This window comes from Mauremys mutica, chromosome 6, assembly GCF_020497125.1.
Source record: "Mauremys mutica isolate MM-2020 ecotype Southern chromosome 6, ASM2049712v1, whole genome shotgun sequence".
In the NCBI taxonomy this organism is placed as follows: domain Eukaryota; kingdom Metazoa; phylum Chordata; order Testudines; family Geoemydidae; genus Mauremys; species Mauremys mutica.
This window is the reverse complement of record NC_059077.1, coordinates 20,697,507-20,718,981: the sequence shown is the minus strand read 5'-3', so window position 1 is coordinate 20,718,981 and position 21,475 is coordinate 20,697,507. Positions and strand designations below refer to the sequence as shown.

The 21,475-nt window shown below is 41.6% G+C and overlaps 1 protein-coding gene across 1 annotated transcript in view; it reads right to left on the bottom strand.

The window, feature by feature from the left end:
• MALT1 (MALT1 paracaspase) overlaps nt 1–21,475 on the bottom strand; it is a 75,310-nt gene that overhangs the window by 15,300 nt on the left and 38,535 nt on the right. Inside the window, exons 7-9 of the mRNA XM_045020300.1 lie at nt 20,640–20,666; nt 17,925–17,957; nt 13,780–13,983 (exon numbers count right to left, since the gene is read on the bottom strand). Coding sequence (XP_044876235.1) covers nt 13,780–13,983; nt 17,925–17,957; nt 20,640–20,666 — 264 coding nt within the window. The remainder of the gene's footprint in view (nt 1–13,779; nt 13,984–17,924; nt 17,958–20,639; nt 20,667–21,475) is intronic.

Below are 21,475 nucleotides of genomic sequence, written 5' to 3'. Positions count from 1 at the left end.
TATTAACAGATGTATCATATATAAGATCTGGGAGGTAATTGTCCCGCTCCATTTGGCACTGGTGCCTCAGTTGGGGTACTGTATCCAATTCTGTGTGCCACACTTTAGTAAAGATGTGGACAAACTGAATTTAGTCTAGAGGAGAGCAACAGAAATGGTAAAAGGTTTAGAAAACCTCTTCTATGCAAAAAAGTTAAAAAATGGAGCACGTTAAGTCTTGAGAAAAGACAACTAAGTGGGGACCTTATAGCCTTCAAATATGTCAAGGACTTATTTAAAGAGGACTGTATCTATTGTTCTCCATGTTCATAAAAGATTGGAGAAGTACTCGGTTTAATATGCAGCAAGGGACATTTAGGTTAGATATTAGGAAAAACTTTCTAACTCTATGGTTAGTTAAGGTCTGGAATAGGCTTCCTGAGGAGGCTGTGGAATGACCTTTATTTGAGGTTTTTGAGAACAGGTTGGACAAATACCTGTCAGGGATGATCTAGGTTTACTTGGTCCAGCCTCAGCACAGGGGGCTGGACTTGATGACTTCTAAAGGTCCCTTCCATCCCTATATTTCTATGATTCTGTCATTCTACTGACTTGTATAAACAAGACGCCCTTGAAGTCTGAATATAATTATTTGTAAAAATCCATTTAGCAACTACAATTATGGACTGTTATGGGAAAATAGTGCTTAATTTATACCAGGGGTTCTCAAACTTCATTGCACCATGACCTCCTGCTGACAACAAAAATTACTACACGACCCCAGGAAAGGGACTGAAGCCTGAGCTCACCCGAGCCTCATCACCCCGGGGGGGGGGGGGAAAGCGGGGGCTTCAGAGCTGAAGCTCAAGGGCTGCAGCCCCAAGCAGGGATCCTTTAACTGAGCCCTGCCACCAGGGCAGGAGCCTTCAGGCTTCAGCTTAGGCCCCAGGCAGTGGGGCTCAGACTTAGGGCGACTAGACGTCCCAATAAAATTGGGACCATCCCGATATTTAGGTGTTTGTCCCGATATTTTGCTCCACCGGCAGCAATCTGCTCCCTTTTTTTTTTTTTTTTTGGTGCTCCACCGCCAACGCTCAGCTTTGCTCTGCCGGCGGACTCCCCCGCAATGTGTCCCGATATTTTTTTCCTCTCATCTGGTCACCCTACTGTCGGAGAAAAACTCAGTTCTCACTTTTTGGTTTGGTGCAGCAAAGTCAGATACTTTATTATCTCAAGCAATTGCAAAGAGGGGGGGAGTGCGCTAGGACACAGGGCTTCCCCCTCCTAGGCAGGCCTCTCTACAGGTAAACAATTACAGAAAGCATTTATACTTTTTGTTATATATAATAATAAGCAACAGCTGCATTTTGTTTATACATAGGCCATCTTGATTTTTTTTTTTTACTTTTATTTAGATACCAATCTACGTTCCTTATTATCAACACAAAATCACAACAACTTCTTACACAATTCTTTTCCTACTTCCACACTACTCAGACTTCAGCCCCAGACCCCAGCAAGTCTAACAGCAGCCCTGGCGACCCCATTAAAACAGGGTCATGTCCCACTTGGGGTCCCGACCCACAGTTTGAGAACCACTGATCTATACAAAGGGTTAAATTGTGCATAGGTGAGTGAGCAGCTGTATGAACTTGTATAATCAGCATCTGCACATGCACACCTGCACATCTGTACGTTCAGATTTCACGTTAGACTGAAAGGGATAATACTGAATTATATAGCTAAAAATTACAAACATATTTAACATTAAAGGGATACTGTCAACTTAAACTTGTCTGAAAACTTTCCCCCACTTCTATCATGAGTAACCAAAATTACTCTAACTAAACGATTAGAGAAGACATATTTCTATTTTTCCAGCTTGCTTGCTCTTTGCATTTGGCATTACTTTGTGTATTGTCAGTTTCATTGTTTCCACCACATAGCCAGCTTCTCCATTTGTATTTGTGAGGGTTGGTTTTTTTTGTTGTTTTTTGGGGGAGCGGGGTGTTAAACAGCAATAGGAGAGAGAAATATTCTGAAGTTTAGAAAAATGCAATTGTTACATCATAAAAAAGGACAGTTACCTGTTCCGTAACTGGCGTTCTTCGAGATGTGTTGCTCAGGAGTATTCCACAGTAGATGTGCGTGTTTGCCACGTGCACCGGTGTCAGAAGTTTTTCCCTTAGCAGTACCCATAGGAGGGGAGCACCACTGTGACCCCTGGAGTGGTGCCCCTATATCGTGCTATGAGGGGAGCTGCGCACTCCCCCCACCCTCGGTTCCTTCTTGCCAGACAACTCTGACAGAGGGGAAGGAGGGCAGGATGTGGAATACACCTGAGCAACACATCTCGAAGAACGCCAGTTACAGAACAGGTAACTGTCCTTTCTTCTTTGAGTGATTGCTCATGTGTATTCCACAGTAGGTGACTCTAAGCTATGTCTGATGGAGGTGGGTAGGAGTTTAAGGGTTTCTGGGATGGGGTACCGCCATACCAAACCCGGCGTCATCCTGTGCTTGGGAGACGATCGCATAATGCGAAGAAAAGGTGTGGACAGAGGACTACATGGCAGCTCTACATATGTCCTGGATAGGGATGTGAGCTACATAGGCGGCTGACGAGGCCTGAGCTCTCGTAGAATGAGCCTTAACGATAGGCGGCGGGAGAACCCTTGCCAGGTCATAACACATAAGTATGCACGAGGTGATCCAGCGCGAAAGGCGCTGGGTGGAAATCGGTTGTCCCCTCATTCATTCAGCCGACGCAACGAACAGCTGTGAGGATTTCTGGAACAGCCAGGTTCGGTCTAGGTAAAAAGCCAACGCCCTACGCACATCTAGCATGTGTAGGCAGCACTCCTCGTTGGAGGAATGGGGCTTAGGACAGAGTACTGGTAGGAAAATGTCCTGATCCATATGGAAGGCGGAGACCACCTTCGGGAGAAAAGCGGGGTGTGGGCAAAGCTGGACCTTATCCTTGTGGAAGACCATTTATGGGGGTTCCGAGGGCAAAGCCCTAAGCACCAAGACACGCTGATGTAATGGCCACAAGGAATGCTACCTTCCATGACAGTTGATACCAGAAACACATGGCCAAGGGTTCAAAGGGGGGACCCGTGAGGCGGGATAACACTAGGTTTAGATCCCATTGCGGCACGGGGCGGCCTAGCATACGGGCATGAATGATCCAGGCTCTTTAGAAAGCGGGAGGTCATACTGTGGGAAAAGACCGAGTGGCCCTGTACCAGCGGGTGAAAGGCCGAAATGGCCGCCAAATGCACCCTGACAGAGGAGGGAGCTAGCCCTTGGGTCTTAAGGGACAGGAGGTAATCAAGAATGAGTTGGAGCGATGCGGACGATGGGGAAGTTCCCCGCTCTCCCGCCCACCTAGAGAACCTAGACCGCTTGGCCAGCTACATCCGTCATGTGGACATCCTTCTGCTTTCCAACAGAACTCATTTGATGTTCTCCGAACACCTCCCCTCCTCATCTAACCACGGAGCAACCATGCTGTCAGTTGAAGCGTGGCCAGGTTGGAGTGCAGGAGGCATCCCCCTTCCTGGGAGAGGAGATCTGGGCGAAGTGGCAGCCTCCGCGGAGGAGCCGCTAAGAGTTGCAGGAGGGTCCTGTACCAGTATTGACGGGCCCAATCCAGGGCTATGAGGATGACCCGCGTCCTGTCTTTTACTTTTTGCAGGACTTAGTCTATCAGGGGGAAGGGTGGGAAGGCATAGAAAACTTGGCCCGACCACCGAAGGAGGAAGGCGTCCGAGATCGCCCCCCTTTCCGCCCCTCCCCTGGAGCAGAACTGGGAGCAGCGCCAGTTCTGGGCAGTTGCAAAGGGGTCAATCCAGGGAACTCCCCACTCTCGGAAGAGCTGTAGGGCAACCTCCCAGTGGAGTGACCACTTGTACTGGTGGGAATAAACCCTGCTGAGGTGATCAGCCCGCACATTGCGGGCACCGGGTAGGTGGAAGGCTTGTAGGGAGATATCGTGGGCTACACAGAACTCCCATAGGCTCAGGGCTTCCAGGCATAGGGCCAAGGAGCGCATTCCTCCCTGTCTGTTGATGTAATACATCGCAGACATACGTCCATGAGGACTCTGACCACCTTCCCACGAAGGTGCCCGCTGAAGGCCACGCATGCCAGCCATATTGCCCTGAGCTCCCTGACGTTCATGTGTAGGGATAATTCCGAGGCTGACCATTTCCCTTTGGTTTGAACATTCCCTATATGCCACTCCAGGGGTCGCAGCAGTGCTCCCCTCCTACGGGTATTGTTAAGGGAAAAACTTCTGACACCGGTGCACGTGGCGAGCACACACACCTACTGTGGAATACACATGAGCAATCACTCGAAGAAGAACTGGCAGGACACAGGACTAGGTATCTATTATTAAACTACTTTAACTCTTTTTAAAATAGATCTTGTCTCTAAGTTTGTTTACAGGTTCAGAATCCATGACTGTGGTGTGTGTGTGTGTGTGTGTGTGTGTGTGTGTGTGTGTGTGTGTGTGTGTGTGTGTGTGTGTGTGTTAATTAACAAAAACAAAAAACCCCCTTTTTTTTTTCAAGTTAAAGTCTTACTGGACTGGTTAAGGTAACACCTTAAAAAATATTTGAATCAAATCTGTAATAAATATTCGCTTATAGTACTATAAGTTTTTAAAACATTCTATAAACATTTAACAGAGAAAATTTTATTACACAGTTAAGTATTTTCTTACGGCAAAAGTTAACTTTAGCCCAAACCTTAGATTTAGCCTATTATGAATACAAATACTTAATATCTTGGCTTGATAACACAACCAGTTAAATCAAATTTGCAATAAAACTATCTAATCTCAGTATCAAAGACAAAAATTATGACAGTGAATATGATTTCTGCCTCTTGTAAATTTTTATGGTATATTAATTCTTTATATAACTCATGGTCACAGGCTTATATAATGTTGGAATTTCCTCATTGCTTCTTCCTGGTATTTCCTTAACTTATCTATTGCAGGATCTGGTTTTAAAAGGAACTTTAGTCAGCAGTACACTCTAGTTGCCAAGCCAGATCCTGAGTTCCTGAAAGTTATTATCGGTCAATTGAGGAGTTCTGACAATATATGCCAGCTATGGATCTTCCTCATAGCCCCTATGACTGGGGCTCTATACAAATAAAATAAATGAATGGAATTATGAAGCACACACTACCACAAGATTTTAGCATTCAGAATGTGAAAATAGCATAAGTACATTTAAAACGCTGAAATCACCTATATCAAAGTCAGCGTTTATATTTAGATAGCTAGATGTACATTTTAGTTATTGTAATAAAAGAAAAGCAACATCAACTCAACTATGGTCCTTTGTATTTCAGAAATACCATGATATTGACATGGCACTTCTAAGCTAAACCAACAATTTCAATTATTTATAAGCTTCCAAATCATTAACTACAGAGAGACCTTGAAAGTTGCTACATGTAATGAGCAGAGCTCACAACTCAATGAAAAACTGTAAACCTAGATTCAGAGAAAAGATAAGTGCACAGAAAGCAAATACAAAGCAAGTTAGAGCCTAAAAACTGTTTAAACACCATGAATTGTGATGCCATTCAAACCTGGCAGAAGCTCAGAGACTCACAATAGCATCACTTGATTAAAAAGGTACAATTCTAAAGGGTTTACAGTTGATATAACATCTAGTTAAAACAATTTACAATATAAATTAAATTAACAGTAAGACAATTATAAAAGATTCCTGTGGTTACAGCTGACTGGTGAGTTTTGAGAAGTTAGAAAGCAACTTGTGTGCCAAGCACCTGCTTAATAGGCACTTTGGGCATGATCCTAAAATACCTCATTCAAAGCTTGCTGTATTCAAAGGGATCCTTTAAAATGCTTTGGATCTGACCCTAAATTAGTAAGATTATTTATTTATCCAGGTCTAAATATGCAATAACGTACCTAGATATCCACTCACCCCAGACCATAAAACAACAACTGCTGAAGTACTAGTTAAAACAGCCCATGTGTCTAATGAACTGAGTCAGAGTCAAACCCCCTTAAAAAGAATGTTGCCCCAGACTTTTCTGCCCTATTGTATCAATCTAGTACCACTGTTATAGTGGCCAAACCATTCCACCATTCCACAACCCATGCCTGTAAGCAGATGAAAACAGCTTTAGTAATGACCTTTAGTAGTCACCCAACAACACTAAGAGCATATCATATGTTACTGGGGATGGAAACAATACAGCATTTCATCCCTCAACTCTAAATAGCCTCCCAGGGTCAACACGTATTTTACTTCAATATTGAAAATACTACTACTGTCATACAGATATGCTCCTGAGCCTAATCAACTTCCTAATCAGCTACCAATTCAGGATGCCTTCACATTTTACTTACCCCCATTCATTAGCCCATTGACTTCACTGGGACCAAAGCACATGCTTAGATGCTTTCCTGAATAGGGACGTTTTCCTGAATCATGGCCTTACATTGTTTACCCACCTGAACTCATAATTATACTCCTTTGGCTAGCCAATGTTACCAGCGATTTATAAGCACCCTCTCACAGTCAACCCATTCCTACCCAAGACCAAATGGAAAGCTGAAAAAATTTCCTTGTAGAACAACTCATGGAAGTAGCTATTGTGCAATCTAGGGCATGGCTACACTTGCAGATGTAGAGTGCTTTGAGTTAAACCAGCCTTCGTAGCGCACAGTAGAGAAAGTGCTGCAGTCTGTCTATACTGACAGATGCCAGCGCACTGGCGTGGCCACATTAGCAGCTCTTGCAATGGCCACAGAAAGCAGTGAATTGTGGTAGCTATTCCAGTATGCAAGTGGCTGCAATGTGCTTTTCAAATGGGGGGGAGGGTGGAGTGTGACAGGTAGTGTGTTGTGGGTATGTGGGGAGAGAGAGAGAGAGAGAGAGTGTGGGTTTTTGGGGAGCTGAGAGCATGTCAGCATGCTGTCTTGTAAGTTCAGACAGCAGACCTCCCCCTCCCGCCCCCCCCGCCTCTCTCTCACACACAGCATTCCACAGTAATGGTTCCTTTGTCTTGGAACAGATAAGCATGCCGGCTGTCAAATGGAGCTTTCAAAGGGCATATCCAAAACAATGACAAAGTGGCCACTTGACTTAAGGGGATAATGGGACGTTTTCGGAGGCTGATCAGAGCGCAGTAATGCAATACCTTGTTCACACTGATGCTGGGGTGCATCAAACGTTATTCTACTCACTGAGGTGGAGTACCAGGAGTGCTCTAGCCGTGGAGTAAGAGCACTCTACGTGCCTTACCAGTGTGGATAGGTAGTGAGCTAGTGCCCCCGGGGCTCCTTTAATTTGCTGTAACTCGCAAGTGTAGCCAAGCCCATAAAACACAATTCTTGGCACCTACTCAGGAGCGGCTCCAGGCCCCAGCACGCCAAGCGCGTGCTTGGGGCGGCATGCCACGGGGGGCGCTCTGCCAGTCGCCGGGAGCGACTGGCGCTCTGCCAGTCGCTCTGCCAGTCTGCCAGTCGCGACAGGCGGCTCCGGCGGACCTCCCACAGGCGTGCCTGCGGAGGGTCCACTGGTCCCGCGGCTCCGGTGGACCTCCCGCAGGCGTCCCTGCGGAGCGTCCGCTGGTTCCGTGGGTTCAGTGGAGCATCTGCAGGCACACCTGCGGGAGGTCCACTGGAACCGTGGGACCGGTGACCGGCAGAGCGCCCCCTGCGGCGTGCCGCCGTGTTTGGGGCGGCGGAATGGCTAGAGCCGCCCCTGCACCTACTCATCTAGGTTCAATTCAGAAAAATCTATTAAAGATTTTTTATGTTTGAAACCAGCTAGATTACAAACACCAATCCCTACAGAGGTGAGCACTTGCCTACTTCACATTCTCTGGTAACTGAAAAGTTACCACCTCTCCCACCACACCCACAAGAAATTCAGAGCCTGGCATGGAAAGTGGGAAGAGAAGATACAGGAGGTCTCAGCCTTCATTAGCTTGAAGAGGAATGGACCACATCAGTCTTAGAGAGTATAAGACCACATCTGGAATTCAATCTTTGATCTTCCACTTGAATTAACACAGCAGTACTATGAAATGATCTCTGCTGTATCACACTAACTTAGGTATTGAAAAGATTTTTTTTAAACTATGCAAATGAACATACTAGAGTGAATAATTCAGTTGTGGCTGTGCATGCGTACATATCGAAACCACAACAGAATAACTCTTGCATAGGTGTAATTTTAAGTAAAATAAATTCTCTTGTGTTTGTTTTAAATATACAGAAGTATTTTACTCAGGTAAGAGTGGGATACAAATAAACGTATGTCTAAATTAATGCCTTCCTTGTTTTAGCTAGTTATATCATTCTGCAAATGCTCTCCCTATATATGGCTGGTACCCTATGGCTAAACTATCTAGTTTAGTAACTGATCACCAATCATAGGCATTATCTACAAACTGGCTTCTAAGGCAGAACTTAAATCACTTGATTGTGTTTGTTTGCTCAATAGACTTGGCTAGTTTATTTTGGAAGGTCCTATTTTAACAAATCACTATTATGTATACGCTAGTTGAAATGTTGGAAATTGAATGCTTGACATTGCTTTTACAATGACGGTGAACACCTGGATACTTGTTGCAGCATCTGTGTTCCCAATTATATTTCTGCTTTAAGGATCACAGGGTCAAAGTAAAAAGATTAGGGGCCAAATTCTGCTCTTATTTACATCAGAGTACATGAAGAGTATCTTCACTGATGTCAATGAAGTCAGAGAGAAAGAGATCAGAATGAGTCCCTAGGTTTATGAAGTTTCTTCACTTTGCTCCATTAGAGAGCTGGTATCAATTACCATTCATGGTAGAAAGGTTTGAAATAACTGAAGAGTTAGCAATTTAATTTGTACTACTTAGCCATGGCCTGGATGCCATATGGTATTAAAACATATTTACCCAACTTTCAGCATGTAAATAATCCCAGTGAAGTCAGTGCTTACAATAGCCACTGATAAGATAGTATTAACATCTTGGTCCTTGGTATTTCTGGGCCAAATTTAGGCCCTATTCTGTTTAAAGGCAGTCAGCCATTTATTAATATTGTACAAATCATCATTAACATTGGCTTGTAGTCTAACCTTGACACAGAACGAGACAGAGCTTTTTATGTAGATTAATCCTGACAAGAACTGGAGCAATCAGTACTAAAGGAGGGGGTGACAGGATCACAGATAGGTTTATTTTAAAATTGTAACTAGATTTCTTTCCTGTCATGGGGCAAGTAACTGGGTTAAGGATATCTGATGAGCACCCAGCAAAAGTATTTAAGATGCAATGGTCACAAACAGTTATTGTACTAACATCAGGATCAGAAGTGAAGTTCTTCACAGAAATCAACATTTTAAGTGATCTCCAGAGTTTTCACTAAGAAAACAGCCAGATTACTTTCAATCTTTAAAAATATATGCTGTTACATCTCTTATCTCATTTATATATGATGAGCACAATAATTCTGCATTGCACTTAATATAAAATATATTGAGGAACTAAAGTACCGAGACCACCACCATCACCAATTTGTTTATCAGTTCTACTTTTAGGGAACAGTATTTGAAATGCCACATTCCTGGCAGCAAGTACTAATTACACAATGTCATGGTAAATATCATGAATATCTGAAAGAAGGTCTAAATGGGGGTAGCAGCTGTGCCTCTTATGTTTGGAGCTGTGCCCACTAACATGCAATAAATCACTCGCAATTTATACCCCGACAGCATATTTTATATGCTTCTGAGACACTAATAGTCACTAATGACTAATGATCATTTAAATGATAAAGTAGTTTATAAAGCTTTAATGCTAAAGTTTACTGGGAGATGCCATGCTTGGCTTTCACAAATATCAGCTAGATGGAAAAACAAAAGTTTAAACTGTATAAACGCATTTTGCAAATGCTCTCACATGGAGCCAGTATGAACTACATCAAAGCCTCTGGTCACTTAATTTTTTTAATTCATGTTAACAGCTAAGGTAAACAGAGAGCCTTAAAAAGAATAGGAGTCCATAGCTCCCCCAAACACACAAGAAACAACATAAGTATTTTACATGAGAGGCAAATGGAAGTCATACCATCAGAAAGTCTAGTGAACTTTACAGCCATAATAAATTTCCATATGATTGTGAGTCTTTGTTCTGATATATAAATGGTGAAAGATATTTTGAATGTCAGGTCGGCCAGTCCTACATGTATCAAGCATCAGGTATCACATGAGAGTGTGAAAGCCACACAAAGAAATAACTTCATGTGGGCCTGGCATCCGTTTCAGTAAAATACCAGATTAAGCAGTTTCTTGGCTGAATTTAGGTAGGGGCGGAATTCTAGAGCCTTTTGTATAGGACACAAGGTTAGCATTCTAGCCTCTGTCCTAAACCCTTATTTTAAGAGTAATTTACACAAAAACAGCTTTTAAAAAAAATCAAATCTAGCTAGTCAGCAGCAGACCTCTCTTCACACTCTGCATCAGATAATTCAGGGTGGCCCGCTTCCTAATAAAGTAGTAAAGTTTTGGCTGAACTGATCTATTCCGCTTCCAAGATAGCAGAGACAGTAACTCAACTTCCTCCTTCAAGATGAGACTTCGGAAAGACAGATCCATTTTCCATGCCACACTCTCGAGAAAACTGTTGATACATTTTGCCAATACAGCTCAATCTTCATCTCTTGCCCATTATCACAGTATTGAGCAATGAGCAAATAATAAGGCAAGTTTTTAATGACAATAAACTCCACCAGAAACTAGCATACACTTAATTTGTGACTTAAATCATAAACCTGTCCAGGGGGAAAGGAGAAGTTTAAACTCAATGTGACACCAGATGTGCAATATTCATCCTGTAAACTAGTTTGCACATCCATAATTTGTCAATATCTAGGGGATATCATAATAAATTTAAACTTATTAAAGTTAGCCCTGTGTTGCAAAGTACACTTTTATCTCAATCCTGAAATAGCTTATAGTTACCATTTTCTAACTTATTTCTCCCTGTGATTATCCACATATTGAGCTCCTGACACAATACATGAAGATATATGAAGGGGCAAATCCTGCAGTATTTATTCAGGGAGAGGTTCCACCAGAGGTGTTCACTAACAGTTCTGTTTGAGTTCTGCCAGAATTGGGACTGTGATGGGTTTGGTCACAGAGACCCCCTTGGGACTGTCACCTGACATGCTGAAATTACCTCTGAGCCCATTTTCCCTGCCAGAACCTTGCCTTGTTGAGCCAGACAACTAGCCTGCTGAAACACAGACCCAGATCTGGGCCACACCCCCAAAGCTGCAGACTTTAACCAAAAACTTTTCAACAGTTTACTTGCCTCCAGCACCCAGACACTCAGCTCCCAATGGGATCTAAGCCCCAAATAAATCTGTTTTACTCTGTATAAAGCTTATACAGGGCAAATTCATAAATTGTCCGCCCTCTATATCACCGATAGAGAGATATGCACAGCTGTTTGCTCCCCCAGGTATTAATCACTTACTCTGGGTTCATTAATAAACAGAAGTATAAAATGTAGGATACAGGTGGTTTCAAGTAGTAACAGACAGAACAAAGTAAGACACCAAGCAAAATAAAGCAAAAACACACAAGTCTAAGCCTAATACATTAAGAAATTGATTACAGGTAAAATCTCACGCTCAGAGATGTTCCAATAAGCTTCTTTCACAGACTAGACTCCTTTCTAGTCTGGGCCCAATCCTTTCCCCTCGCACAGTCTTTGTTAGTTCCAGCAGACATCTTAGGTGGAAAGCAGGGGTGTTTTCATGACTGGCAGTCCCCTTTGTTCTGCTCTCCCCCGCCTTTTTATAGCTTTGGCACAAGGAAGGAATCTTTTGTCTCTCTAGGTCCCCACCCCTCTTTATAAATGGAAAACTACCAGATTTAAGATGAATTTCGTTACCAGGTGACATGTCACTGTAAGACCTCATTCTTCATTACCCACAGGCTGGCCCACACGTACACAGGAAGGCTTGCAGGTAAATAAACCACCCACAACCAATTGTCCTAGTCAATGGAACCATCAAGATTCTAAACCATCATTAATGGCCCACACTTTGCATAATTACAATAGGACCTCACAGTTTACTTCATATTTCTAGCTTCAGATACAAGAATGATACATACATAAAAAACAGGAGAAATACATTCAGTAGGTTATAACCTTTGTTATGATATCTTTATGTGAAAGGTCTCTTGTAAGGTATTCCAGTTACATCGTATTCATACTCATAAGCATATTTCCATAAAACATACAGAGTGCAATGTCACAGGAACCTTAGGATTTAACACTATTTGATGAACCCTTGGCCACTTGAAGTTGCAGACAAGCAACAGCATCAGAAGTTCATAGCATTTCTTTCACTAGAGTTCCCAGCTTCTGTCTCTACAATCTAAAGGTGACTTATAAAGACAAACAAATTTAGTTAGTGTCCTTTTTGTTTCTTCATGATGTATACAGAAGGCCTAAAATGTGGTGTTAGCTTTTAAAAAAAGCTTTCTCAGCTTGTTTTTCAACATTAGAAATTCAGGTTTGTCTAGCCTTTCTCCCACAGAGAATTACTGCAGAACTAGGAGGACAACATCACAAGTACCAAGGAAGTGAAAACCACCACAACTGGGGAGGGAGGAGAATTTTTTATTAGCATCTATTTAACCTAAAATAAAACCTTGACAAAGCTGGGAGGAAAGATCTTTGTTAAAGATTCAATACCCTGCTCCATTTATAAAAATGTGGATAACATTTATTTTTTCCCAGTCTTAGTCTTGTTTATTTAGATTGCAAGGTCTTCAGGGCAGGGATTTTTTTAGTCTATGTATGTACAGCACTGAGCTTAACAGGGTTTCAAGTTGGGTTTAGGCTTCTAGACATTACTGTAATACAAATAAACTGTTATTATTACTACCCATGTAATTTAAGGCTGAGAAAGCTCCCCCCTCCAGTTTCCTGGTTTTCCAGTGAGACCTTCAGCAAAAAAAAAAAAGGAAAGACAGGACCTGATAGTCTCAAGGTAAACAAACAAGCAGAAAAGGAACTTATTTATGTGTCTTGAAGAAGATAACTTTGTACTCCTACAATTTAAAGATGATGTGCAAATGAGGAAAAAGTTAACAAAATATAGTGAGTGTAAAGTTGCAAATGCATGCAGCACAATGACTCAAAGGGCATATTCGTGATTTTGTAACCAGTTAGTGGCAGATAACTCTAACTGGTTACAAGTAACATTGTTTCCTCACAGCTTCTTTTCTGCCATTGCAAGTAGGTTTGTGCATTTATATCTGCTACACTGCCTAACTGTATTGGTGCATTCTGGGAAATACTACACAGCGCTGACTCTTGTTTAAGTGTTTTTTTCCCCTAGATCACAAAACTTATTATGCATGTCCCACTACCAAAACAAGCCACACAAATGCAGCAATCTTTAGCAAATAATAAACCTTTTTAATATGAAAGTATGTAGCAGTATTTAACAGAATACTACACATTTAGGTGTGGTTAAAAGAGGCTCAAAGATTTTATCTGTTCACTAATAAAAGCAACAGTACCTTTTACTCAAAGCCACAGGATGTGTTGGCGGGTGTTTAACTCACTTCCTCCTTCTCCCCATATACATGCTATTTACAGTGACGTCAGCTTTACTATCAAGTAGAATTTAGTGATCTGGCCGAGAGGTGTAATAAGTTAATGTCTGAGTATTCTCGACTCAGAAATTTTTTACTAAATTAATTGGACATGTCATGACTTTCTTACCATACACTCCTTTGTCCAAAAGAAGTAAAAATTCATCCACTGCATTCCGCATCTCAGATTCAGTAAGATCCAGAAGAGAAACAACTTTGAAATCCAACTGTCTCAGCAAGTTGGTCAATTCATAGACATCCACCATTGGAGCTTTCAGCTGAGGGTGATTCCAGTAGCTCATGTTTCCTATTAACAGAGCTACCTTGTCAATTGCTGCAAAGAAATGAAAATATTTTTATACATTCTTGAGTCAAATATGTGTTTTAAAAAAAAAGATGATCTATTCTCAAATCTAGTGCATGTACAATATTTAGTATATTTAAAAAAAAAAAAAGGAAAAAATTGGCTCTGTGCCAGCAAAGGACTCCCCTCGGTGCCTGGTTTAAAATTTCATTAATTTCCAGTCACTTGCTCTGAAAAAGCCTGGGAAACCAAACAGATCTTGCAGTATGTCCTGAAGGTGAACAAAGCTAGGTTCTAATGCATCCAAAGCTACTTAACTGGCTGTTCTGTCAATAAGTCAGTCACTACTGTATCTATGATTCTCTGCCTGCCTCAAGTTAGCATCTCTCTTGAAGCGCAAGAAAATAGTTCACCCTCCATAACAGTATTGAAATGTATCTGAATCAGTATTATATTGCATGTGCCAGTATGCAAATACTATACCCAAGTTTCCTATGCAACCCTATATTCATAGGCACGTAACTTTCCAAAACATTCCCACCATAAATCTTCCATGCTAGCTCTCCCCCAAAATGTGAAATTTGGAGGTCTGAGCAAGAATTCCTACAGCATTTTTAGAGCATTTGCGAGACTCTAAGTGAGAAGAGAACCCCTTCCTCCCCATTAATAACTTGCTATATTGTTTAGACAAGAACTAATTAAAAATAGCTGAGGTTTGAGAGTTTAATGTAAAAGTGGACAGTACTTATTGAAGACCGATGCCTTTATCTGATTATTCAATCAAAACTAATGTATGTTCCAAAAGTTTAAAGCATTTTTGTGCTGACCACGAACAATAGAGATTAAAAGGTACTGGTCTATTATGCCAGTAGAGTTCATGAATATCTTGGATATGAACTCAATGCTTTTTCTAGAAAGGGTTTAGTGCACGGATGTTTGAATAAATCCATGTAAAGAGCTTCTAGTTAAGGTCATGGAAGCACTAACTCTCAACTATGATTTTAATAGAAGAGGAGGTTGTACCTGGAATTTGTGTATTAGTTGCTAGTAAACTGGCTACCAGAATTAGATCCTATTATACACAATTTAATATCTGAAATCACATCACACTAAACTTTGGTAGCAAGCTTATTAACTCTAGTCAGTGATCATTCAAAACTGTTGATAAGAAGATTTAAGAGAGACTGAAATTGCATGATTCAACATGTAACTTCTGCCCAATAACTGACTGTGATACTGGGAGAGGTACTGGTAACAGAGAAAACCACAACATTTTTAATGAGGTACTGAGTTTCAACTTGTGCTGGATGTCAAGAGGTATCAGATCCATTTTATTTCTACCGTGTGGATTCTTCTGTATAAACACAACTGAATTGGCTCTGGCAAAAACAGCAATCAATTTCTCTCTGTAGTGACTTATTATGGCATGGAAGCCTGTCATTATGCACACAGCTTGTATCTTGCTGTTTCAACAAAATGCTTTGACCTTTTATTGTTACAGTCTATGTTTATTTTCTTTCACAAGGAAGGTTCTTAGCCAAAGAATCCAATTCCAGTGGACGTTTTCAAGCTACCTCAAAGCCAAATCCCATAAAAATGGACAATGGAGTAAGAAATTCCCCTTGTCTAAAAGAAACTGAGCCTCAAAGTTGTTGCTTAACTTAGACATTAGGAATTCTATGACTGTAACAAACATGGCACCAAAGGTGCTATGATGTGTCTATGCCCGAGGTTCTTTTAATTGCCTATTTATAGACTTTATGATTTCTGAGAATCAAATGCTCAAATCAGGTTGAACGTAGGCATATATTTTGTATCTGCCATTCAGGACACCTAACAATCAAAGATAGACTACTAAGGCAATCAGACTGTCAAAAATACGTAACTTAGAATGTTTGTAATGAAGAGGTAACATGGCCTTTTTTTGGGGGGGGGGGAGGGGAGAAGCGGGGCGATCAGAGATTTCCATCCCAAATGCAACAAACCTACACACAAAAGAGAGTACTGAATAAGGCCAAATGGTATGGTTATATTTCACAAGAAGCAAGACAGATTTTACAAGAAGATGGAAGTTCAGATGTGCTAACAGAGTGGTTTTAAGTTAATAAAAGACATGTCCCAATTAGATAGGCCCTTGTAACGTGCAGAGACCCCCTTTCACCTTCTCTGTCCCCATCACTTATCTCTACTTACAAGATTAAAATCACACACTAAAGTTAGAAAACATATTATACCTTTAGTAGGGTTGCCAGGCATCTGTTTGCCGGTGCAGCGGGGGTCCCGGCCTAAGGAAGGCTACGTGCCTGCCCTAGCTCTGCACAGCTCCCACAACAGGCTGCCAGGTCCTTATGGCCTCTGTGGGCTCCCCAGACTGCCCCTTCCCCAGTGCTGGCTCTGCAGCTCCCATTGGCCAGGAACCGAGACCAATGGGAGCTACAGGGGCAGTGCCTGCGGGCGCGAGGGCAGCACGCGGCGCCTCCTTGGCCACCCATGCACCTAGGGGCTGCAGGGACCTAGAGCCCACACCCCCAGTCCAGAGCCCATAGCCCCACGGCACTCTAACCCCCTGCCCCAACCCCACTCCCTCTCCCACACCCCAAACGCCTCATCCCTGGGCCCACCCCAGAGCCCGCACCCCCAGCCAGAGCCCTCACTCCCCTCCCACACCCCAACCCCCTATCCGAGCCCGGTGAAAGCAAGTGAGGGTCGGGGAGAGTGAGCAACAGAGGGAGGAGGGCTGGAGTGAGCAGGGGCGAAGACTTGGAGAAGGGGCAAGGGCTGAGTAGGGATGTTGGGTTTTGTGCAATTAGAAAGTTGGCAACCCTAACCTTTAATAAACTATAGCAAAACTCATCTAATAAGTGTACTGAAACACTTACTGTGATACTCAAACACTATGTGCGTGCAGTCAGTGCACATATTTCCAGCAGATGGCATTTGTTGCAGCCAAGGTGTTCATGTACTGACTGAGGAACACCTATTACTACTGTGCTGTTTATTTTTATTTAATTAAAAAAAAACCCTTGTTCCATCTTAATCTGAAGGTGACAACTCCCTTGTGTAGGCATAAAGCTGGTGTAGAACTGGCAGAACCATCCCAATGCCACCGCCAACACAGAGGACACACTCCAGCAGTCTCTGCTTGCACAGGCCATTGCCAGACAACATAAGTTATGGGAGCACTGCCACTGCTCTAACTTACATTAGGTCTGAATCAGCAGCCACTGGTGCCTAGGGAGCTGCGCTTATCCCAAGGATGTTACCCCTTTGCCTAGCTGAAGACACCCCAGCACCCTCATGTTTCATAAGAATCTGGTAAATTTTTCAAGCTTTGCACATGGCAACAGTGCAAACCAAAATATTTTTGATGCACAGATAAAGAAAGTAGCTCATAATTTTGTTTAAAATGATAGTACCAGATGCAAAGAGAAATGAGAAGCACATGCATAAGTATCAAATTATGTTGCAAAAAAAGGTGATCCTGCAACACAGAGGCAGGCGTGATGGAATACAAGAGAGATTCATACAGTAAGCTATTTGATGCTCAAACAGATTTATAACTCAGGTGTCCCATGCTAAGAAAAAAAATAGTGGAAGAGACAAAAGTTTTCACTTATCAGACAAAACTACAACCACCTTTTGTGTGAAACAATTCTAATTCTACCATCTTAGATTGTCAAACCATTCAAATACTGCACCAACATACATGTTGAGACCACAGACAAAAGGAGCTAGAAATTATGAGAACTGAAAGGCAATTCTATACCAATTAATTTTAAATACTTAAAGTTTGCTAACCAAAGCACCAATAAGCTACAGAGATTTTTATGCCTCTCAATATAGCTTTTAAGTATACTGCAGACCTATTGCCCTAGCAATGGTAGAAAAAGGCCACAATAACTGATTTAGATTCAGATGCACATTTCTTGTTCAAGATATACATTATTTATCATGGATATGAAACTACTCACCAGAAGGCCTGTCAGCTGATTGCTCTTGAAGGTCTATTTAAAAGAGAGGAAAAACCATGGATTATCAGTAGTTTCAAATGTAGTTGGGTACATTAGAGAAACAAGTGGTGCATTTGTTTAAGACAACTCCCTATTTCAGCTAGTTCTTTTCTATAGCTTGGTGTGGTCTTTATTTCCTTTCTAACTTTGCAGCACAAGTTTTCATTCTTAACGCCTAGCAATATGAGTTATTTGCTGTTATCCTAATTTCTCACCCTACAGCACATTTGATCTAGTAGGATATATAGGGGGGGGGGGTTATTCTCTGAACCTGAGATGGCAAGGAAATGTGGATTTTGATCTTACAAACTACATATTAGTATTTTCAATAAAATCTGAAATACTGTACAGTATATCCTCTCTGATCAGATGTATTGCAGGGAATCAAACAGATCATGAGTTGGGCTATGTTCTATATTCTGCAAGGTTGAGAATTTGCTTTGCTAGAAATTCTTTAATTTTTATTTCACCACTCGCGGTGGTATGGAAGAGCTAACAATGACATTCAGTGCTGAACAACAGGTGGGTGAAATGCCTACCCCTTTTGTTAACATGCATATATCATGACAACCCTGTCAATAGATTCTCTTGGAATATAAATTAACTCTTGGCAAAAGTAAACATGTCTTCTGTGTCCAGCACAGGAATTATATGGCCTTTATGATGTGACATTTTTGGGAACCCAGTGTCTGGGATAATCCCTAAAGGAGTAATAGTTGAATCTCCAACACAAACAACAAAATGTGTATCAAATTAGATTAGTTGATCTCCAATCTGATTGACACTATATCATCACAACCATTTATATGTTTGGCAGCCAGACACTTTAACTCAATAAGACTTCATTCTAGCAGTAGATAATCTGCTAAAAACAGCATCACGTTGAAACATCTCAAGTACAAAGATCACATACAGAAAGCAAAAAAGATTTTTTAAGACTAAGTGACTTGCTGTAGTTTTGCATCTATATAACCCAGCAAATCAGTTTATCTTCAAATTATACTAATTTATTTTAGTGCCCTCGACATGACAGTTAATATTTTCAATAGATATATGTGTAACGCTGGCAAATCAGATGCCAGTTTATGCCAAGGTCCCCTGCCCCACTTGGATACTAACAAACATAAAGCGGGAATCAGTCTAGTTCACCTGTATGTTAGTATTGATGAAATAGGTATTAGAGTTATAAAAATATGACTAATGTTTAGGCTTTATTGAATTCTTGTAAATTGCTGCATGTATTAATCTTACTTATATCATCATCTGTATCCCATATTGTAAGATATTTGAGCATTTGCATTGTAAGCCTCTGTAACTGTGTAAGTCATCAGACAGGAGAGAAACATTAACTAGTGTGAAAAACTAGTCTCCGATAGGACATGTTATCTCCCACCTGACAAAGAAGGTCCATCAACACCATACGAACTATTATGGAACATCAGAGGACAAAAGACTGTTGATTGCTCTGCTCCCCTTCTCCTCCCCGCCCCCATTCCCCATGAAAAGAAGAGGTGCAAGTGAATTCCTTTCACCAGCTAAGTTTGCAACTCCAATCAGAAGGGAGTGGGGGAGAATAAAAAAAAGCCCTAATGAGGAGAACCTCTCTCTTGGCTGCTTGGACTCTAGGGGTGCAAGATTTCTAGGCATAAGCAAGGCATCCCCAGCTGCTTAGTCTGGGTTAGCCCCAAGGGACACAATTATCTTGCTTATTATAGAAGCTTCTGTTACCTTTTGAAACTTAAGATAAGAACTCATTTGGGTATCTATGTTTACCTGCTTTAAACTTGTAAATAACGCTTATTTCCTTTTCCCAGTTAGTAAATCTTTAGATAGTTCATTACAGGATTGGCTACAAGTGTTGTCTTTGGTGTGAGATCTAAAGTGCAACTGACCTGGATAACTGACTTGTCCTTTGGGACTGGGAGTAACCTAAATATTATTGTGATACTTGATGTAAGAGACCATCTATCACAAAGGCAAGCTTACATGGGTGGAAAGATGGATCAGAGTCCCCAAGAGAAAGTGGTTCTCAAAGCCAGTCTGCTGCTTGTTCAGGAAAAGCCCCTGGCTTACCTGTCGCATCCTCAGGTTCTGCCGATCGTGGATCCCACTGGCGGCAGTTCGCTGCTCCAGGCCAATGGGGGCTGCAGGAAGGGCAGCCAGCACATCCTTTGGCCGGCACCGCTTCCTGCAGCTACCATTGGCCTGGAGCAGCAAACTGCAGCCAGTGAGAGCCACATCGGACAAACCTGCAGCCGTGGCAGGTAAACAAACCAGCCCAGATCACCAGAGGCTTTCCCTGAACAAGCGGCAGACTGGCTTTGAGAACCACTGCTCAAGAGGGCTGTCTGTGACTCCATGTTAAGGCTGTTATCATGCTTGAGGAGTTTACACTTGATACTTAAATTTCGACAATTTAATTATAGATTAATTATAGAACTCACAACCAATTTGGGGTTTGTGCCCTGCTTCTTATCAGTCTGCTCAGAGGTTGGCACTCATGCTCTTGAGTGACTGCCAGACAGCTTGACAGTGTGACTGAATCAAACCCCCAGATCTAATACACCTGGACTATGCAAATGAAACTTAAATTTTGCAGCTCTGATCTATTCAGTTTTTAATGTACATTTCAAATCTGAAATTAAAGCTGTTTATTTCAAAGCGTGTGCTACTTACCAGGCTTTCCAAGACTACTAAACTCTTCTGTAGAGACATACATAAAAATAATGAAATTGCAGTTTTGACAAACAAGAAGGAAAATAAACATTGGTCATAAAAGGGATCAACTATTGTATTCTGTACTTAACAGAAGCTGAAGGCTAGAAAAGCAAACTCTAAAACCTGGACAAATTATTTAAAAAAAAAAACTTGTATTTTTATAGTTTAGTAAATTTATCTCTTTGGAAGCTTCCACCACACCACACACACAAAACAAAAAACTACAAGTTGATTTACATCCAAATACGGAATATGATTAGTTACGGTACTCAGATTTCATTATAGTGTCTATATCAGGGAATAGACACAACAGAAACGCTAATGGGAAAATATATAGAATATACTTCACTCAATTAGTCCACAGACATTCAAGCAGCTTTAATGACAAGTGAGAAAACAAACGGAATCACACATATGAAGATATTTGTTTTTATGAACGTTCTAAAATAGCAACATACTAAACAAGAATGTATTTATTTAAAAAAGAAATTAAAGACATTTCTGGGATGATTTTCAGAAATATCAAACAAACATTCACAGGACTCTCTGATTTTTCATTTCAGGGATTTTAATAGGAGCTAAGGGAAAAATTTATTTCAAGTGCCAGGAAACAAAGAAATCTTCTAGACAGTCGGGCGAAACTCACACCAAAGCAGAGGGCCCACACAAGACCAATCTGACATTGAAGGTATTCGGTGTAAAGGGCTCAATACTGCAAGGTACTTAGCACCTACATGTTCCATTTACTATTGGCACTTGGCCCCTCACAGAGGCTGAACTAGTTCATTGGGCCT